Here is an 18,212-nt window from a genome sequence, read left to right as displayed (position 1 = left end):
GTGAGTTCTAATTCCACCTTAGCCATGAAAAGCAGCTGGATGACTTTGGACCAATCACCAGGAGATGGTGAGTTCTAGTTCCACCTTAGGCATGAAAAGCAGCTGGGTGACTTTGGGTGAGTCACCAGGAGATGTTGAGTTTTAGTCCTGCCTTAGGCAGGAAAGGTGCTGTGACACTGTGAGTTCTAGTTCCACCTTAGGCGTGAAAGCTGGCTGGATGACTTTAGACCAATCACCAGGAGATTGTGATTGCAAATATATTGCAATTATATTTAAATGTTACAAAAAGCAAAACAAATAAAAAAACCCTCTTCCTGGAGTCCAGATCCTTATCATTCGTTGATCAGAAGACACAAAGTGATTTTTTTTTTTAAAGGAGCAACCTGGAGTTTTCTTGTAGCTCTAGAAATGAAATGGTTGAAGTATTGTTTTTTTTTAAATAATAACTAATTAGAACAGTAGCCAGGTTCTATCTTTTGTGGTTTGAGGCTCATTCACTCCTTGCAGCACCTGATCCCATTACGCCCTATCCGGTCAGATAAAAACCCAGTGAAAACCCAGGTGGCATTTAGCTGTGCATTTCAATTAATGGCTTCCATTTTATCCTTAACTTTATCCATTTGGTCTTGTATTATCTTATTATTAGTTGGCCTGGTCATCCTGGCTAAAGATTAGTCAGTAAGCTATGAACGGAAAAGAATGGATTGAAAGACTGCAAAATGTTAAAACTGGATTGCGCTTTCAGTTTTACCAGCCGTGCGTCTGCCTTCCGTGAAGTTCAACGTGAAACCGCAAAGGGCTCCTGACTTTCCAATTTCACAGTTGTGGCACAAAACACAGGTGTGTTTGTCACACCGATGTGAGCCGTGAGTCGGAATAGTTGTGCATCGTGTGCACTTGCAAGTAGATGCGTGCATTGTTCGTTTTACAACCTTTGGCGAGCCTGTTTCTTTTCTTTCTTTCTTTCTTTCTTTCTTTCTTTCTTTCTTTCTTTCTTTCTTTCTTTCTTTCTTTCTTTCTTTCTTTCTTTCTTTCTTTCTTTCTTTCTTTCTTTCTTTCTTTCTTTCTTTCTTTCTTTCTTTCTTTCTTTCTTTCTTCCAAACAAGCCATGCCCTTGGGTCTTAGCTGATGGGAGTAATTCTTGCTGGGCTGGCTGAATCTTGCCTTTCGATTCCTCATTTCTCCCACCCACCCCCCACATCTTAGCAGCCCACTCATCCTTCCTGGCAGCGTGTGAGATAAAACGTCTGGGCATGTTGTGGTGGGCAGTCTCTGGCATGGCATGAAAGCCTTGGGGATTGGAACAGGGCCTGTTCACACCATCCTCTCTGCTCAAGGCACACCTTCAAAGCAAATTCCAGACCACCAACACTTGCAACCTGCTAGGGTGGTGGGGTGGTGGTGAGGGGGGGGGACCTTGGCTCTTTTATGACTTGTGGACTTCAATTCCCAGAATTCCTGAGCCAGTCATGGATAAAGTTAAGGATAAAATGGAAGCCATTAATTGAAATGCACAGCTAAATGCCACCTGGGTTTTTATTGGATTTTTATCTGACCTGATAGGGCATAACGGGATCAGGTGCTGCAAGGAAGGGGTAAGCCTCAAACCACAAAAGATAAAATCTGGCTGCTGTTCTAATTAGTTATTTAAAACAAAACCAATGCAAAACCTCAACCATTTCACTTCTAGAGCTACAAGAAAACTCCAGGTTACTCCTTAAAAAAAAATCACTTTGTGTCTTCTAAATCAATGAACGATAAGGAACTGGACTCCAGGAAGAGGTGTTTTTTTTTTTACATTTTGTAACACTTTAAATAAATTTGCAATAGTGGCAAATATAAATATATTACATCAGTACAGAATACAGCCTTAGAGATTCTGGATGGATGTCCTGTGTCAGAATTCTTGTCCGGAAAAAGATAGAAGACAGAAACCCTACGAGAAGAATCTTCCTTCTCTCATACTATTTATTTTATTTATTTTTATCCTGTCTTTATTTTTTTTTTAGAAATAACTCAAGATGAGGAGGATATTCAACACGTCTTCCTTCTCCTATTTAACTGGGAGTTGAAGTCCACAAGTTATAAGAGAGCCAAGATAAGCAAATAAAAGTGGCAAACGTACATAATGCTCCTTTCTTCTATTTTCCCTACAACAACAACCCTATGAAGTGAGTTGAACTGAGAGAGAGTGTCTGGCCCAAAGTCATTCAGCCAGCTTCCGTGCTAAGGCAGTACTAGAACTCACAGTCTCCTGGTGACTGGCCCAGAGTCATCCAGCCAGCTTTCATTGCTAAGGCGGTACTAAAACTCATAGTCACCTGGCCACTGGCCCAAAGTCATCCAGCCAGCTTCCGTGCTAAGGCAGTACTAGAACTCACAGTCTCCTGGTGACTGCCCAAAGTCATCCAGCCAGCTTTCATTGCTAAGGTGGTACTAGAACTCACAGTCTCTTGGTGACTTGCCCAGAGTCATCCAGCCAGCTTTCAAAGCTAAGGCGGTACTAGAACTCACAGTCTCCAGGCAACTGGCCCAAAGCCACCCAACTGGCTTTCACATCTAAGGTGGGACTAGAACTCACAGTCTCCTGGTTTCTAGGCCAGCACATGAACCACTAGACCCAACTGCTCAGAGCTGAATTAACGGAATGTGCCATGTATTGAAACTCTGCCATGCCTCCTGCTAGAAACCATGACATAGTATTCTCATAGGTTATATTCCCAGTTCTCGACTTACAACCCTTTGTTTAGTGACTGTTCAAAGTCATAACGGCATTGAAAAATGTGACTGTTCTCACACTTAGGACCGAGGCAGCACCCCATGGTCGTATGATCAAAAGTCTTGTCAGTTAGCATGTGTTCGTGATAGTTACGATGTCCTGTGGTCGTCATTGGTGACCTTCCCTTGTCAGCTGGCTTCTGACAAGCAAAGTCAACGGAGGGAAGCTGGATTCTCTTTATCAGCCAAGTGACTCCCTTAAACCACTGCAGCGGTTTACAAATTGAGGACTACCTGCCTGCGGGCTGATTTTAGAACGAGGCCTGCTCCTTCCCATCCTGACTTAAGAGCAACCCGGTGAAATAAATCAAGTAACACCGCTGGAAACGGAGGAACACGAAGCAGAAGAACCTGAATGCCAGTGTGGTTAAGATCCCAATCTCAAAAAAAGAAATTAGATACTCCGAGTTAAAAGAACATTTCTGGCTGCCCTTGAAGCATTGCTAAAAAGAGGAGATTGAGAAGTGTTTATTATTAGCGGCCATAATCTTAGTCAAGTAACACTCAGTGAAATATAAAGAAACCTTTTTCTCCCCGAACACTGCCTTCCAAAGCCAAACAAAGAAGGAAATGGAACTTCTTTCAAGATTCTTGAAGGTCAGGGTATGGGGTTCTAAAAATACCCTTCATTCTTGAGAAGCCGCCAAACATTTCAAGTATGAAGTGGAAAGATTCATCTGATGTTCTCTCTCACAACGGACCACACCTGTTGCTGTAGAAAAGAAATTCCCATCATGCACCTGGACACGTGCCCGGGGCTATGTGATTTGGAAGCTTTCAGAAATCCTGTTTGAACCTCCCAGAAGTGTGCTTGAAAGTCGAAAAAGTCTTGCTTAATGTTGCGGTGGTGCTTCTGGGGAATCAAAGAGGAATGTAGGATCTTGAGCTGGGTGCATCACGTGGGTCTTCAGCTAAGGCGAAGGTGGTTGAAGCCCCTTTGGGGTATTTTGAATAGTGTTCTTATTCTTGTCCAGTTTTGGGCCATCTTTGTCACCTGGCATATTGTTGCTTATTGTTTTAGAGATGTTTTTTTTCCTGTGCTTTTACTTTTTGAACCACCCAGAATCCCTGGGAGTTGGCTGGTATACAAATTAAATAAATAAATCTGTATCAAGTGGAATTTCCCTTCTCTTTCTCTTACCATCCCTCCTCTTTTCTCCATAACTTCCTTTTAAAATGAAGCATTGAACGAACAGAAACTGCCCGGCAGGATGGAAGAAGACACACAGGAGGGAGTCAAGCTGAAGGTAGGACAAGAAGCAACGGATGGAAACTAACCAAAGAGAGAAGCAACCTAGAACTAAGGAGAAACTTCCTGACACTTAGAACAATTAATCAGTGGAACAACCTGCCTCCAGAGGTGGTGAATGCTGGAATTTTTAAAGAAGAAATTGGACAACTATTTGTCTGAAATGGTATAGGGTTTCCTGCCTGAGCAGGAAGGTCAAGGGTTGACCTCCAAGATTGACCTCCAAGGTCCCTTCCAACATTATTATTATTATTATTATTATTATTATTATTATTATTATTATTATTATTATTATTATTATTATTATTATTATTATCATCATCATCATCATCATCATCATCATCATCATCATCATCAAAAGTTGGTGGGTCCATCAGTAAACCTCAGCTTTGGAGGTGGGAGAATATCTCCTCTTCTAAGTTAGTGGTCAGCCCTTATTTATTCATATCATGGATATTTGCCTGATAAGTGAATGTGTGAACCACACTTTGGGTCCAATCTAAACCTCTCTTTTATTAACAAAAACGCAGCGGACAGTTGAGAGTCTCTGATTTGTACTTTTATCTACCCAAATGCTCCACAGTCAAAGACCAAAGGACTAGGAAAGGTTTTATTGTGAGATAAAATTGGCAAACTTTCTGAATTGGCAGTGTCCCTCAGCTGGCTCAGCATCCAGATAGTTTCCTATGTATCTCCAGGATGTGGGCCCATCCTGGTAAAGTGCCACCTGAACAAGCTATTATTTTTTTTTGCAAAGATTAGACTTCATATTTAACCTTTGTGGGACTGATTTGTGCTTTCTAGTGTGAAAATTAATAATGACAATCCTCCCGATTTCACCCCACCTTGCCAAGCTAAAACAAAGCAAGCCGTAGGAGGAAATCCTTTTTATTTTCCATCTCCTCTCTTCTGATATAGCAACCCTTTTTTGTGTATTATACAAAAACACAACTGAAAAGGAACAGAACTTGATCTGAGAGGTGTGTGCAACTAATCACCAAGATAATCTCTGGCACGGAAAGATATTGAGCCAAAGCACTTTTTTTCCAGGCTTGCCATTTTATGGGTAATTTAAGCTTTGAGGAAATGGTCAAAAGAGAATCAGATTCCTATAGGGACTTTTTGTTTTTTAAAAAACGGGTTCCTTCAAGCCAAAATCTTCAACGGCCTTCCGGACATAACAGCCAAAACTCACCTAGCCCGCAGTGGGAGTAGCTAAACTCAACCGTTGAGAAAGGTTACCCACCAAACATCCCAGAGACAAACAAATGAGCCATCCAATGAACAAGAATTGAGAGCATTTTTTTAAAAAAATTAAACCCTAGGGCAGGGGTAGGCAACCTCGGCTCTTTTATGACTCATGGACTTCAACTCCCAGAATTCCTGAGTCAGCATGGCTCAGCTTGGAAACTTCTCTCTTTTCCCTCAGTGTGGCTGGCTCAGGAATTCTGGGAGTTGAAGTCCACGAGTCATAAAAGAGCCAAGGTTGCCTACCCTGGCCTAGGCCTAGGCCTAGGCTGCTTTATGACTCGTGGACTTCAACTCCCAGAATTCCTGAGCCAGCACGGCTCAGCTTGGAAACCTCTCCCTTTCCCCTCAGCATGGCTGGCTCAGAAATTCTGGGAGTTGAAGTCCACGAGTCATAAAAGAGCCAAGGTTGCCTACCCCTGCCCTAGGGAAATGCCTATTACAGGTCCTTTCCTAGCAGAAGATTGCAGGGTCCATCTCGATGGGTAGCAAGCGATAGTTCACCCTGGCTAAAGTTCCTTGAAAGTTGTGGCCAATCAGATAAACACTTCTAGCAAAGGAGAATATTGGTAGCTCAGGGTTGAAACGAGGGGCCCTTGTGTGTGTGTGTGTGTGTGTGTGTGTGTGTATGTGTGTGTGTGTGTGTGTGTGTGTCTGAGCTTGGTTGCTTTCCTGTAGATGTTTCATTACCCCAACTAGGTAACGACAACATCAGAGCACTGATGATGTAACCCCGTTTGGGTAATGAAACATCTACAAGAAAACAACTAGGCTCAGAGAACACCAAGCACCCCTCAAACACTACTAGGTTTGGCCGATGGATAGGTTTTTCCATTTTAAAAAAAATAAACTGCAAGGTTGTCTGGGAGTTATAGAGTATTTTTGTGGCACTGCTTTTGGGCCATTGAATGGCGAGGCTGAAGAGAGCAGATTTTAACCATCGTAATGTCCTCAACGGGGTGCGGTGGCTCAGTGGCTAAAGAGCCTGAGCTTGTCAGATGGACAGCCTGGGTTCAAGACCCGAGCATCTTTTGACAGAGTGAGCTCCTGTTCCTGTCCCAGCTCTGGCCCACCTAGCAGTTCGAAAGCACATAAATGCAAGTAGATCAATAGGTACCACTTCAGGTGGGACGGTAACAGCATTCCTTGGACCTTTGGCATATAGTCATGCTGATCATCATGACAAATGTCTTCGGACAATGCTGGCTCCCTTGGCTAGGAAATGGAGGTGAGCACCACTCTTTAGAGTCGGACACAGCTCGACAGGGGGAAACTTTAACCTTTAATGCAGTCTACATACTAATAGTCTTGCCATAATTAGGGGGAGAAGCAAATGTTCAGAGATCTCATGCAAATGCAGAGATTGAATCTTAACGCATGGCCCACCTTTTCATCTAAGAACTTCACTGAGACCCATTCATTATCTTCCTATATATGTTCCTTAGGTTTACCTGTCCCAGAATTGGCAAAATTAAGTCCGGGTACTGAAACTCAAAACTGCAAGTGAAAGCTACTCCTAATGAATGTTCTTTGCACGCAGATTTCCCTGCCTATAGAACAATAGTGTACACACCAATGCCTGGATGGGAAGCGTGTTTAGCCAAGAACTGATGAGATTGATGAGATACAAAGTCCAAAATTCAAGAGGGCTTCAGATTCCCTATTCCGGATTTATTACTAATTGTATTTCCTTTTCACCTCACGAACCCTGGAAATGAAGACAGTTCAGGGTTTGGGGATGCCCTGCTGTGCTATCATGTCTCAATCCAAACAACATGGTAAGCCATAATGTGGTTTCCTTGGTTTGGACTTCATGCCTTGTGTGAGTCCAGCCAACTGTTGTTAAGCCAACAAACAATGGTTAAACAAATGACGGCTTAGCTTGATGTGTGTAAACCCTTGATGTGTGTAAACCCATCCAAGCTAAGCTGTTGGATCTGAGAAATATTAATTGCAGGGTAGACAAATATATGGATAAAAATGATTTTTTTAAAAAAAAATATGCTTGGACTAAAAAGCAAAAAACATACAGCACTCTGTGTAAGGTTGCCCCATTCTCTAAGCAGAAACTGTTTCATTGGAAAAGCAAAGCTCTAAAGCAGGCAACGTGAAGACTTGTGGATGTCAGAATCCCTCAGCCAGAAGAAAGATGTCACCAAGGTCTCTTTAATTCCTTAACTTCCCTCCCAAGCAGAGTTAGCCCCCAGTGCAGTTTCACAGAAAGATCAGCCTCAAATGTCCGGCATCAGTCAAACATCTAGATTGGGACCAGCATCTTTTAAAAACAAGAAAGAAGTGTTTGGCTGCTTTGCAAATCCATATTCCCATGTACAAAGATGTCAATAGAATGGATTCTTCCTGGGTGGTCTAGCACTGACATCAAACGTGCACATCCCGTCCCTGGAGGCTAGAATTGACAAGAAAAACGAGAACAAGCAGAGATCAGCAATAACTGCCAACAGCTGTAGGCAGGTGCTACTTCTGCACTTGCAAGACTGTTTTGGAGATGAATAATTGATGCATCATATTCCAGGAAAGAAACACAAAATGCAGCAGGCTGTGGCTGCTGTCAGGGCGAGGAAAAACAAAGCCAACACCTCCATAAGCTTCAAAGCTTTTACATTGCTCTCTGCGCAAGTTCATTCTTCCACTGTGAAATCTGCAATCTTGGGCCATAACATTTCTGGAGGCATTTGTCTCCTTCAGCCCTAAATATGCTCATCGCAGCTTGAATATGAACCCCAAGCCAAGAGGTGGCATAAAACGCACAGCCCAGCAAAACCAATTGGTATGACCGTTGTTAAGTCAGTCCCTGCAGTCACACGGTCCTAAGTCTGAATCCAGCTTATCCAATGGGCGTTTTTTGGTTGGGGAAAGACAAAATAAATAAATAAATAAATCACAAAATACAGTCATGTGACCATGACCATTTATGATTGCAACCAATCATAAATGGGAGCAGGTTACCCAGTGCCAAAATGCAATCACTTGATCACAGGATTGGTGTGGCACTTTAACTAAGGAAGTTTTTTTTTTCAAGTCCATCCTAACTTTGAATGTTCATTTAGTGACCAATTTGTAAGTCAAGGACTTCCTGTAATAGTTTCAACCCAATGAACAGCTGTGTGTTTTTCTTGGTTGTTTACTACTTTTGAAAGACCTTTATGTGCTGATGGGGTATGCGAATAACAGTAACTGAGAACTGCGTAATATTTTTGCTTGTTTTGGATAAACCAGGAATAAGACATATTAAAGACTGTCTTCATCGAGGCAGCTTGAAGCGTGTGATAGAAAAAAGACGGGCATACAGAAAACCCAGGAAAAGATGTGGAAGGCGCCATCTTGACTCATGATGATTGATGTTGAGGACTCTTAAGTGATGCTAAATAGGATGTCAGTTCTAATAGATGAGGAAAGGTTGCCACCTTGTGGTCAGATCTTACTGTCTGTGGCGCTTTGGGATAAGAAGTCAAAGTGCTCCCTCTAGTGGTTCATATTTGGAAGAGTTGACAATGGTTTTATTTTTTTCTTTCCAAGAGAAATAGATGATTTCTTTCCTACACAACTATTTTCATTTAACTCCCTGCAAAGGTCTTTAGGTCCACCCTATAAGAAAGACAAAGTGCCTTTATAAAAGTAGCTTGATGTGGACGCACAAAACACCAGTTAACCTGGAATGTGAAACTGCTTCGTTTTTAAAGGCATGGTTAATTTCGCAAGGAATTGAGGAAACGGGAATGTCTTCTGATAACCGTTTCCCCCCTGGAAGAATGGAGTGGAGTGGAATGGAATGGAATGGATCAGAACAGAACAGAACAGAACAGAACAGAACAGAACAGAGCTGGAAGGGACCTTGGAGGTCTCTAGTCCAGCCCCCCGCTCAAGCAGGAGAACCTGTACCATCTCAGACAAGTGATTGTCCAGTCTTTTTTTTTTAAAAAAACTCTTCTTAAAAAAAGAAGAGAGGTTTATTTTTCATTGTAGAGATCATTTACCATAAAAGGAAGATTTTTTTTCCTTGCTTTGTTTCTTTTCTGGTTAGTTTATTTGGTACCAGGTATTGCTCAAGAGAACAGCAAATGGAGAATCAAGTAACCTTTATCTCAGCATTATTGTCTTGCTTCGCTGCAACTTTGATTATTTTTTTAAAAAATTCCTCCCCCCTCCTCCTCCCTGCTTTTAAAATACCTTAGAACAAAATTAGCTTTGCCTTTCTAAATGTCCAGAAAATACATTCAATCCTTGGGGAATTATTACATTGTTTATTTACTACAGTACAATTGGTGGAGTCCGGGCATCGTGCTAAGCCATCAACATGTTTTATAACCCACAAGGGTTTTATACAGCATATTAAACCCAAATCACAACAATCTCTTGATAGATTAAGTATTAGGTAAGACACATGATCCTGTAAACCAGGACGTTATCTTAAGATTCATTGGTTCACTTTCTTTCATGCTTCCACATGATTTTTTTTCGAGATCCTTTTAGCTCATCTTGGTCCAGTGAAATTGCTAAAATGTTCATCCAGTTGAAAAATAGTTTTACAAAACATTTCCAGGGATTAAGCAAAATAAATCCTGAAACCAACTATCCTCTCTCTCTCTCTCTCTCTCTCTCTCTCTCTCTCTCTCTCTCTCTCTCTCTCTCTCTCTCTCTCTCTCTCTCTCTCTCTCTCTCTCTCTCTCTCTCTCTCTCTCTCTCTCTCTCTCCCTTATAATTAATTGTGTATGTGGGTAAGGTTTGACCAGCTGGCAACAACATTTTGTTCATCTGATGGGTGAGCTATCGACCGTGAAAGTGTATGCCAGAATTAATCCGATCATGTTTAAGATGGCACAAAACTCTCTTGCAATTGAGCAAGATAATTAATCCTCTGGCATCTGATGAAAAAAAAGGCCAAATAATTGAGCACAAATTGCTCAGACAGGATTTTAAATCAAAAGGCCCTTCTTTCATATCTCTTTGAGATGAAAACAGTAATGTCATACCATCCCAATGTGTGGGTCATTTGTTCCTATCTCCCCTGCCGGGAAAGGAAGAAAAAAAAGAAAAGAAAATAAGTGCCACAGAACTCGTCATCTGCAAAAAAAGGAAATGAATAACAATAAAGCTTCAGTGGGCTTGATTTGCCTTAAATAACTACAAGCAGTTATTGACTTGACTTATGACCATTTATTTAGCAATTGAAGCTGATTGAAGTTACCACAGCTCTGAAAAAAAGCGACTGATGACCAATCCTCGCACTTACGACCACCTCAGCATCCCCATGGTCACGTGATCCACATTTGGGGGCTTGGCAACAGTTGCAGCATCCTGGGGTCAGGTCATCCCCTTTGCAACTTTCCCAGCCAGCTTCCAACAAGCAAAGTCAAAGGGGAAGGCAGATTTGCTTAAGGACCATGTGATTTGCTTAACAACTCCAGTAACAACCCTAGCAAAGAAATAAAATGGGGTGTGATTGACTTTAAAAATCAGCTTGCTTAAGTATACATCAGTTAGTATAATCGCGTTTATATTTTTCCAACAGTCTGAGAAACACACCACAGAAAACTGCTTTCTGGGTCTCATTATTAAAAAAAAATGAAAAAATGTATAGAGACAGGCAATCTTGTGTTGCTCACATTCTTAAATTAGGAAGACCACAACCCAGCTCTATCGTACGTCACATTATTGTCCCTTTTACCCCAGCGTGGTCTCCATAAGTAGAGTCCTGCTGAGATTACAAAGAGTAGATCTCAGATCTAACTGGGATGTTAATAACTACAACACTCTGCTTCCTCTTTTTTGATTTAAAGCAGGGGTGTCCAACCCTGACAAGTTTAAGACCTGCGGACTTCAACTCCCAGAATTCCCCAGCTGGCCACATTGCCACTCCTGATTCAAAGCTTCCATATTTCAAAGAATTGACTGTTAACTAATGGCGCTATTCTTCTTTTAGCAAACCTTAATGAAGTCCCATTCAGGATGCTTCCTGCAATCCTGAGTCCGCTTCAGATTTTGCAGTAAGACCCCAATGAAGTTTTACTTCTTCAAATGCTGGAGAAGCCCCCAGCATCTTGGCGGAGACCACCAACATAAATGTTTAGGCTGCACAAAGATTTGATTCAGAGATTCAATTCAAGTGCAGTTTCATCCAATGCATGACTCAAATCAACTTTTGGAACTGGACGAACACTTGGGATGCCGAAGGGAAGCATTCCCATTGACTGGGCTATCCAGAAGTCTTTAGTGCATGGGTGAAACTCACTCTTTTCCAAATCCAGATTAGTTTTCCAGATCAGCTTGATCCAAATTTAAGTCATGAGCCACATCAAAATGACAATCCAGGTGAGGCGAGAACTCACCACAATGCTATGCTAATTAATGAGCACAATTAAATATCATGGCAGAAGATTTTGAAAGTGAGCAGGATTGACTCTGATTAGTTCTTGAACAAGAGACCGCAAAGCTGTGGGTTAGACTGGAAAATTGAACGTCCCAGAAGAAGGTACAGACCAAACCATTTCCCTCTTGCTGCCAAGAAAACTTCACGGACTTTGTCATGAAGTCATCAGGAATCAACCTTGACTTCAAGAGACTTCCTTTCCTTTCTCACAAAGTTGACATTTCCAATCCCCTCTTACTGCGTTCTCTCTTTTTTTTTTTACACACCATTTAACTAAGGCCTTTCCCCACCAAGTGGAGGTTTCCCACCACCGCCACCACCACCAATCCCTCCAGGCTCTGCCCCCCCCCCCTTTCCCCCGTTCCAGGATTGGAATTAAAGACATAATATTAGGTCTTTTAACTAGAAGAGGGGGAACAATGGAAACAATGACAAGAAAGAGGGGGCCCTTGTTCCAGCCCAAACTTCATCCACCTCTGCCTGTGGAGAATCAGGCGGCCCCTGTACCCCAGCAACCAGAAGGTGCAAGCTGGTTATGTGTTTCGTAGGTAGGCCGTAGCGACGTATGGCGACATTTTGTATTTCAGATTAGACAGTGAGCCTCAAAACACATTAAGGACTTAAGTTCGGTGGTTGCTGGGGAGACAGCTACTTCATCCAGCCACAGGGTTGAAGGCAACCTGCTGTATCTGTGAAAACAGTCCCTCAGTGGGGCCTTAATAGTCGATTCTCTTTTTTCCAGATTAAGGTTATTAAGGCGGACTCCCCTACTATCTCTATAATATCCCGGTTTTCTCACACAGGATCTCAGACTTGACAGAGAGTGAAGCCTACCCCTTCAATTATCTCTACTGGGGAAGGAACTCCTAGCTGGCTTTTGTGCTGGGTTGATTTTTCATTACAAATATCCCACCCCCCTCATAATGTGAACATGTGAATGAGTAGAAAAGGGTGGAGGATGATTGAAGCCCACACAGGGAGGGGAAAAACAAGGCCTTGTCAAAATCCATCATGGCAAGAGCGTTGTTTCTATGGCTGAGGTACAGGAAAGTTGTCCATCTCTTTGGCTGTCTTCTGCTTTATCTTCATCTGGGCCTTCTGGAGATTGGAGAGCGTGACATTTCATGAATCTTAGGATGGGATGCAGTTAACTACGCCAATATACGGACAAGCAAAAGACCACTTGAAGCAATCTGAAAGGGCTTTAAAGTTCTTGTAGAGTTCCTGGGCAGTATTTGAATAGCACAATAAGGCATAATTCTGAATTATACCATGAACATAATCAGTTCTGCTTGATCATTTGTGAATGAATCCACAAATTTTGGACGTTCCTCCTGTGATACTACGTTTTCCATTATGTGGAACCCCAAATTCTTTGTCTCTCCCAAAAAAATCAAGGATTGGAAGCCAAAGCAAGTTACGACTGGTGGCTGTAGCACACATTCCTCCTTATAAAATAGTGGCAAATATAGCTAAAACTAATTTTTTAAAATTCAGATTTGAATACAGTTTTCACCAGAATGGAGAAATGATTTTTTTTCCCCCAGCACAAGATTTGAAAATGTATTGTGATTTGAGCTATTTTTCCCCTGACATTCTAAGGACAAAATATGGCATTTACCAGACTAGATAGCTACAATGTGTAGATCAATATAGACCAGTTCTTTAGCTTTAACCACTATTCCTGATAGCCACCATCTGGGTAAGCAGGCCACAGAGCTGAGCGCACAGCTCCTTCTTTTTCTTCTTTCTTTTCTATGTCATGAGTAGCTGGGCTGTGAGTCAATTCGTTCAGTTGTGAATGTTTTTTAAGCTTTCCACCCCAATCTAAAATCTGCTTTCATTCTGAGAACATATCTGTTTTCCTCGTGTTTGGGGAAAAAGCTCAAAGAGGCCCTGACTGATGCTGGGACCTCATTTCTGGAAGTGAATATGAAATTCTGCACCATCAGTGTACTAGCAGAGAGAGAGAGTCACGTAGGCTTGTAAATATTAAATTTGAAGGCAGGTTCACTAGCCTGAAGTTGTAAATAAAGAAAGAATAACAGCATTGGAATCAATCACCTTTTCTCCAAATACGATTTTGCTAAGTGATGAGATAGGGAATAACTAAGACACACCTTAACCTTGAGAATCCAATACTGAAGTAGCTTTCCTCAAACTGTGAAGCATCAGGCATTGTGCGCATCTAGGAATATAGCAGAGAAAAGCTAGAAATATGGACAGAACATATGTGGTCTTCTAAATCGACAAAGAGGCTGACTCTGATGGAGGAACTTCTCCAGGCTTTTTTTCCACAAAGGAGAAAGTTGACTTTCCTAAAGGTTCACCCCTTTCTAATTTCATCAACTGTTAAATAAAAAGCAGGGGGCACAATGTTTCAGCGGTTAAAGATGCTCAGCTTATCAGCTGGAAAAATGTCAGCCCGGGTTTGCTCCAGCTCCTGCCCACTTAGCAGCTCAAAAGCATGCAAGTGTGAGTAGATAAATAGGTACCACTTCGGCAGGAGGGTAACAGTGTTTGGTGCACCTTTGGCTTATAGCTATGCTGCCCCATGACCACAGAAGGATCTTCAGACCATGTTGGATCCAGAGAGGAGCATCGTGCTCTAGAGTTGGACATGACATTACTTTTCTTAAGAAGCTTACTTGAAATGTTTACTCTGGATTCTACAGTATCACCCAGTTATCACACATGGAACACTTGTCGCCTCCATATACATACTGGTGTTTGGGGGCTACAGAATCTCAGCGTCCTCTGCCATTATTTCCAATTTTTTCCATCTCTTAATGCTGGTAGTTCTCCACTTTCAACCCCAATGGGGACCAGAATTTCCGTTGCTAAGCAAGGTGGTTGTTAAAGGAATCATGGGCATTTCCACACACACTTTTTTTTTGCCAAGATTGAGCAAATCATGTGCTAACTTTCATTGAAGATGATGTTGCAGAGAAAAAAATTACCATATTCAGAAAGCAATGTTTTTTTTCTTTTTAACACACACACACACACACACACACACACACACACACACACACTTCTGTGGTCTTTGTTTAAGATAAATATACTTCCTGAGCTCTCTAAAGATTTAGGAGGTACTTTCAGAACTTGAAAACAACTGTGTATACTTTTCTTTGTATAGTCTTTTGTTTTGCTAAGGGTCTTAAAGACTTTAAACCTGAAGGACTTTGAACCCCGCTGCTTCCGAGTTCTTCAAAATTATTCACTGAGTACCACACTTGAACATTTGATCCATACGTATTTTAGGAACAGGAAGGAAAACCTGTTTGGTCAAGTGATATTTAACTTTTTTAAAAAAACCAAACCAACAATCTGGTTTTGAAGAGAGAGAAACAAAGGAACTTCTTGGAGACCAATTTTGCTCTAGTAATTCTCAACTTCAGCTGTGGAAGTGCATGAAGGTCAAGGTTCAAGGTTGGATATTATGAGAAACCCTAGTTTGTTTTAAACCATGATGGCTGGGCTCACCTATTAATAATGAGCCTTGGTGGAGCAGTGGGCTAATGCCTCCTTAAGTAACACCAGCTGCCTGCAATTAGTGCAGGTTCGAGTCCCACCAGGCTCAAGGTTGACTCAGCCTTCCATCCTTCCGAGGTAGGTAAAATGAGGACCCAGATTGTTGGGGGCAGTAAGCTGACTTTGTAAAAATGCCACTTGGGGGCCCCCGAAAGCCCTAATAAGCAGGCATATACATAGAATGAAGGCTATTGCTAAGCACATTGATTTGTGCTTCTTAGATCGTAAGCCGCCCTGAGTCTTCAGAGAAGGGCAGGATATAAATGGGATTAAAAAAAATAAAATAATGCTAAATCATTATTTGTAGTTTTAAAAAGGACAATATTTAGGGATCATATGTTATGTTCGCTCAAAAATACAAGGATCTATATTTTAGTTTCATAAAATTTGTGAACAAACTAAAGACAACGTAGGGATTGAATGTTTGGGCAATCTGTTTTCATTAGTAGGTATTTTTAATGATTTGTTATTTATGTCCCACTTTTATTATTTTTTATCAACAACTCAAGGTGGCAAACATATCTAATCCTCCTCCTATTTTCCCACAACCCTCCTTTGAAGTGGGATGGACTGAGAGATAATAATAGATCCGAAATCACCCTGCCCACTTTCATATCTAAGCTGGGACTAGAACTCCCCGTGTCCCAGTGTTTGCCCCAGTCACCCAAGCAGCTTTCATGGCTAACTCATTGTCTTGGTGATTGGCCCAAATGCCTAGCTAGCTTCCTGCAATCCTGAGTCCGCAAAGGATGGAAGAATTTTGATCAGGTTCACAGAGAAATGCAGCATCAATGTTCTCTGGCTTTCTCATCTGGTGTCCACCATCTCCCACGTCCTTCTTTTAAACTCAACAGGCATTGAAAATTATCAAATGTTCACTCATAAGAGAGGTAGATGTTTTCCTTACTCTGGCTAATCCCAAAGGTGCCTTTTTCCAAAAGGTAGCTGGACTGTTGTTTTTTTCTTTGTAAACATTACGCTCCTCATCCAAGAAGCTTCTTGAGTTCAGCCAGCACAGCCATGACCTGGATGACTGAGAATCTCCATAGATATTTACTCTGGGTGATCTTTGTATCTTTCCAAACATGTCAACAGAAAACTCACACAAGATGCAGAGAAACACCAACTTTAATTTTGACATGTATTCAATTCAGCGAGTCCCTCCTCTGCAAACATACTTGAACCTAGACTGACAAACCAAAGAACTCCACACTTAAGAATCCACAAACACCTCTTACACCCTCGGTTGGGTGCATCTATAAATGGCTGAGCTACACCAGGGGTCTTCAAACTTGGCCCTTTTATGACTTGTGGACTTCAACTCCCAGAATTTCTCAGCCAGCATGCCTGGCTGTGGAATTCTGGCAACTGATGTCCACAAGTCATAAAAGGGCCACGTTTGAAGACCCCCGATCTACACTCATGCAATTTAGTTTGGCCTTTGCAGCAAGTCCATCATAAAAAAAGTGCAAGCCATCCCAGTTATCTAAATGAGTAATAGCATCCCCATATGGTTAAACAAATAGCAATACAGTACACTTCTTCAAAGCCAGTTGAGGGGCTGCAAAATGACTGAGTTGTGTTCTGTTGTCTCTCCAGACACAAAAGACTTGAGCCACTTACATCATTGTTGGAAAACAATCAAACCTTCACTTGGTAGTTCTGAGATTCCAGGAATACTGTAAATTTCAAGGACAGTTACATGATGTACAAAATAGAAAGCAAAAAAAGGGGGGGGGATTAACTGCTGTTTGCTGCTCATTGGAGTGGCTATGTTGGGAAGGAAAAAGAGAGAGGTCATATCATGGAATGCCCATATAAGTACATTGGGAGCACCAAAACTTCCTGTAAATTAAAACATGCAGAAAGTAAAATTACATCTCTCCAGGAATGTAGATAAAGTCTTATCCTATTCTCCAGATTGTTCACATTTAAAAGGTTATTTCTCCTCATTCTGAACTCCTTTGCCATTCCTCCGATACTATTTTATTGTGCAGAAATAGCTCTGGAACACCCTTTATAGGAGTCCCTGGTCTCTACCAGAATTTTATCTATTGGTCCTTCTTCAACAGCTCCTGGATCAGACCAACAGCAACGTGTCATATCATGCCTAGGGCTTTGCCTCAGAGTATGAATTAACGCAGGGGTCTTCAAACTTGGCCCTTTTGTGACTTGTGGGCTTCAACTCCCACCATTCTTCAGCCAGGGTGCCTGAATGGAAGACCCCTGAATTAACGTGTTGAAGTACTAGCTCTTTCAGCTGCTCCACAGACTGAAGTCATTAGTGATGTTGTTTGTGCTGCCTCCATCTGGGAATCGGGGATCAAAAACTCCACCAGGATGTCCATAAGGGAGTAAATGACATGCCTGAAAAGAAAGAAGGATTTTGAAACCAATGTGACAGTAGATTCCAAGTACGAATATCCAAGGAGACAAACCCTCTAGTATTAGAAATGGCTTGTTGAATAATAAGGTCAAGACATCATCACCTATGAAATAAAAGCCAGGTAGTTTTCTTGGCCACAATATGGAGGTGGCCTCTGTCTTCTTCCACAACACTTTTCTTTCTCAGCTGGTTTCCTATCCGAGGACTAAATCAATCTCAACCTGCTTTGCTTTTTCAAGATCAGCCAAAGCCTTCTAGATACTGTCAACTGTTTGTAGGAGGCCCGCTAATCTCATACTCAAAGAGATGCTAGGACTTTTTACACATCACATTAACAGCCAACATCGAGCTGGGGAGTGACATTTTATAGGTAAAGGTAAAGGTTCCCCCGCACATGCGTGCTAGTCGTTTCTGACTCTAGGGGCCGGTGCTCATCTCCGTTTCAAAGCCGAAGAGCTAGCACTTGTCCGCGGACGTCTCCGTGGTCATGTGGCCGGCATGACTAGACGCCAAAGGCACACGGAACGCTGTTACCTTCCCACCGTAGTGGTCCCTATTTTTCTACTTGCATTTTTACGTGCTTTCGAACTGCTAGGTTGGCAGAAGCTGGGACGAGTAACAGGCGCTCA

The 18,212-nt window shown here is 41.9% G+C and overlaps 1 protein-coding gene across 1 annotated transcript in view; it reads right to left on the bottom strand.

Moving 5' to 3' along the window:
• Nucleotides 1–16,318: 16,318 nt before the first annotated feature.
• The window catches only part of SNX19 (sorting nexin 19), a 33,980-nt gene continuing 32,086 nt past the window's right edge, over nt 16,319–18,212 (bottom strand). Inside the window, exon 11 of the mRNA XM_081333541.1 lies at nt 16,319–17,564. Coding sequence (XP_081189667.1) covers nt 17,429–17,564 — 136 coding nt within the window. The 3' untranslated portion in view covers nt 16,319–17,428. The remainder of the gene's footprint in view (nt 17,565–18,212) is intronic.

The sequence above is a fragment of the Vipera berus genome (assembly GCF_964194415.1).
Source record: "Vipera berus genome assembly, chromosome: 8".
In the NCBI taxonomy this organism is placed as follows: domain Eukaryota; kingdom Metazoa; phylum Chordata; class Lepidosauria; order Squamata; family Viperidae; genus Vipera; species Vipera berus.
The sequence above is the reverse complement of the archived record's forward strand: the minus strand, read 5'-3'. Positions and strand labels throughout refer to the sequence as shown.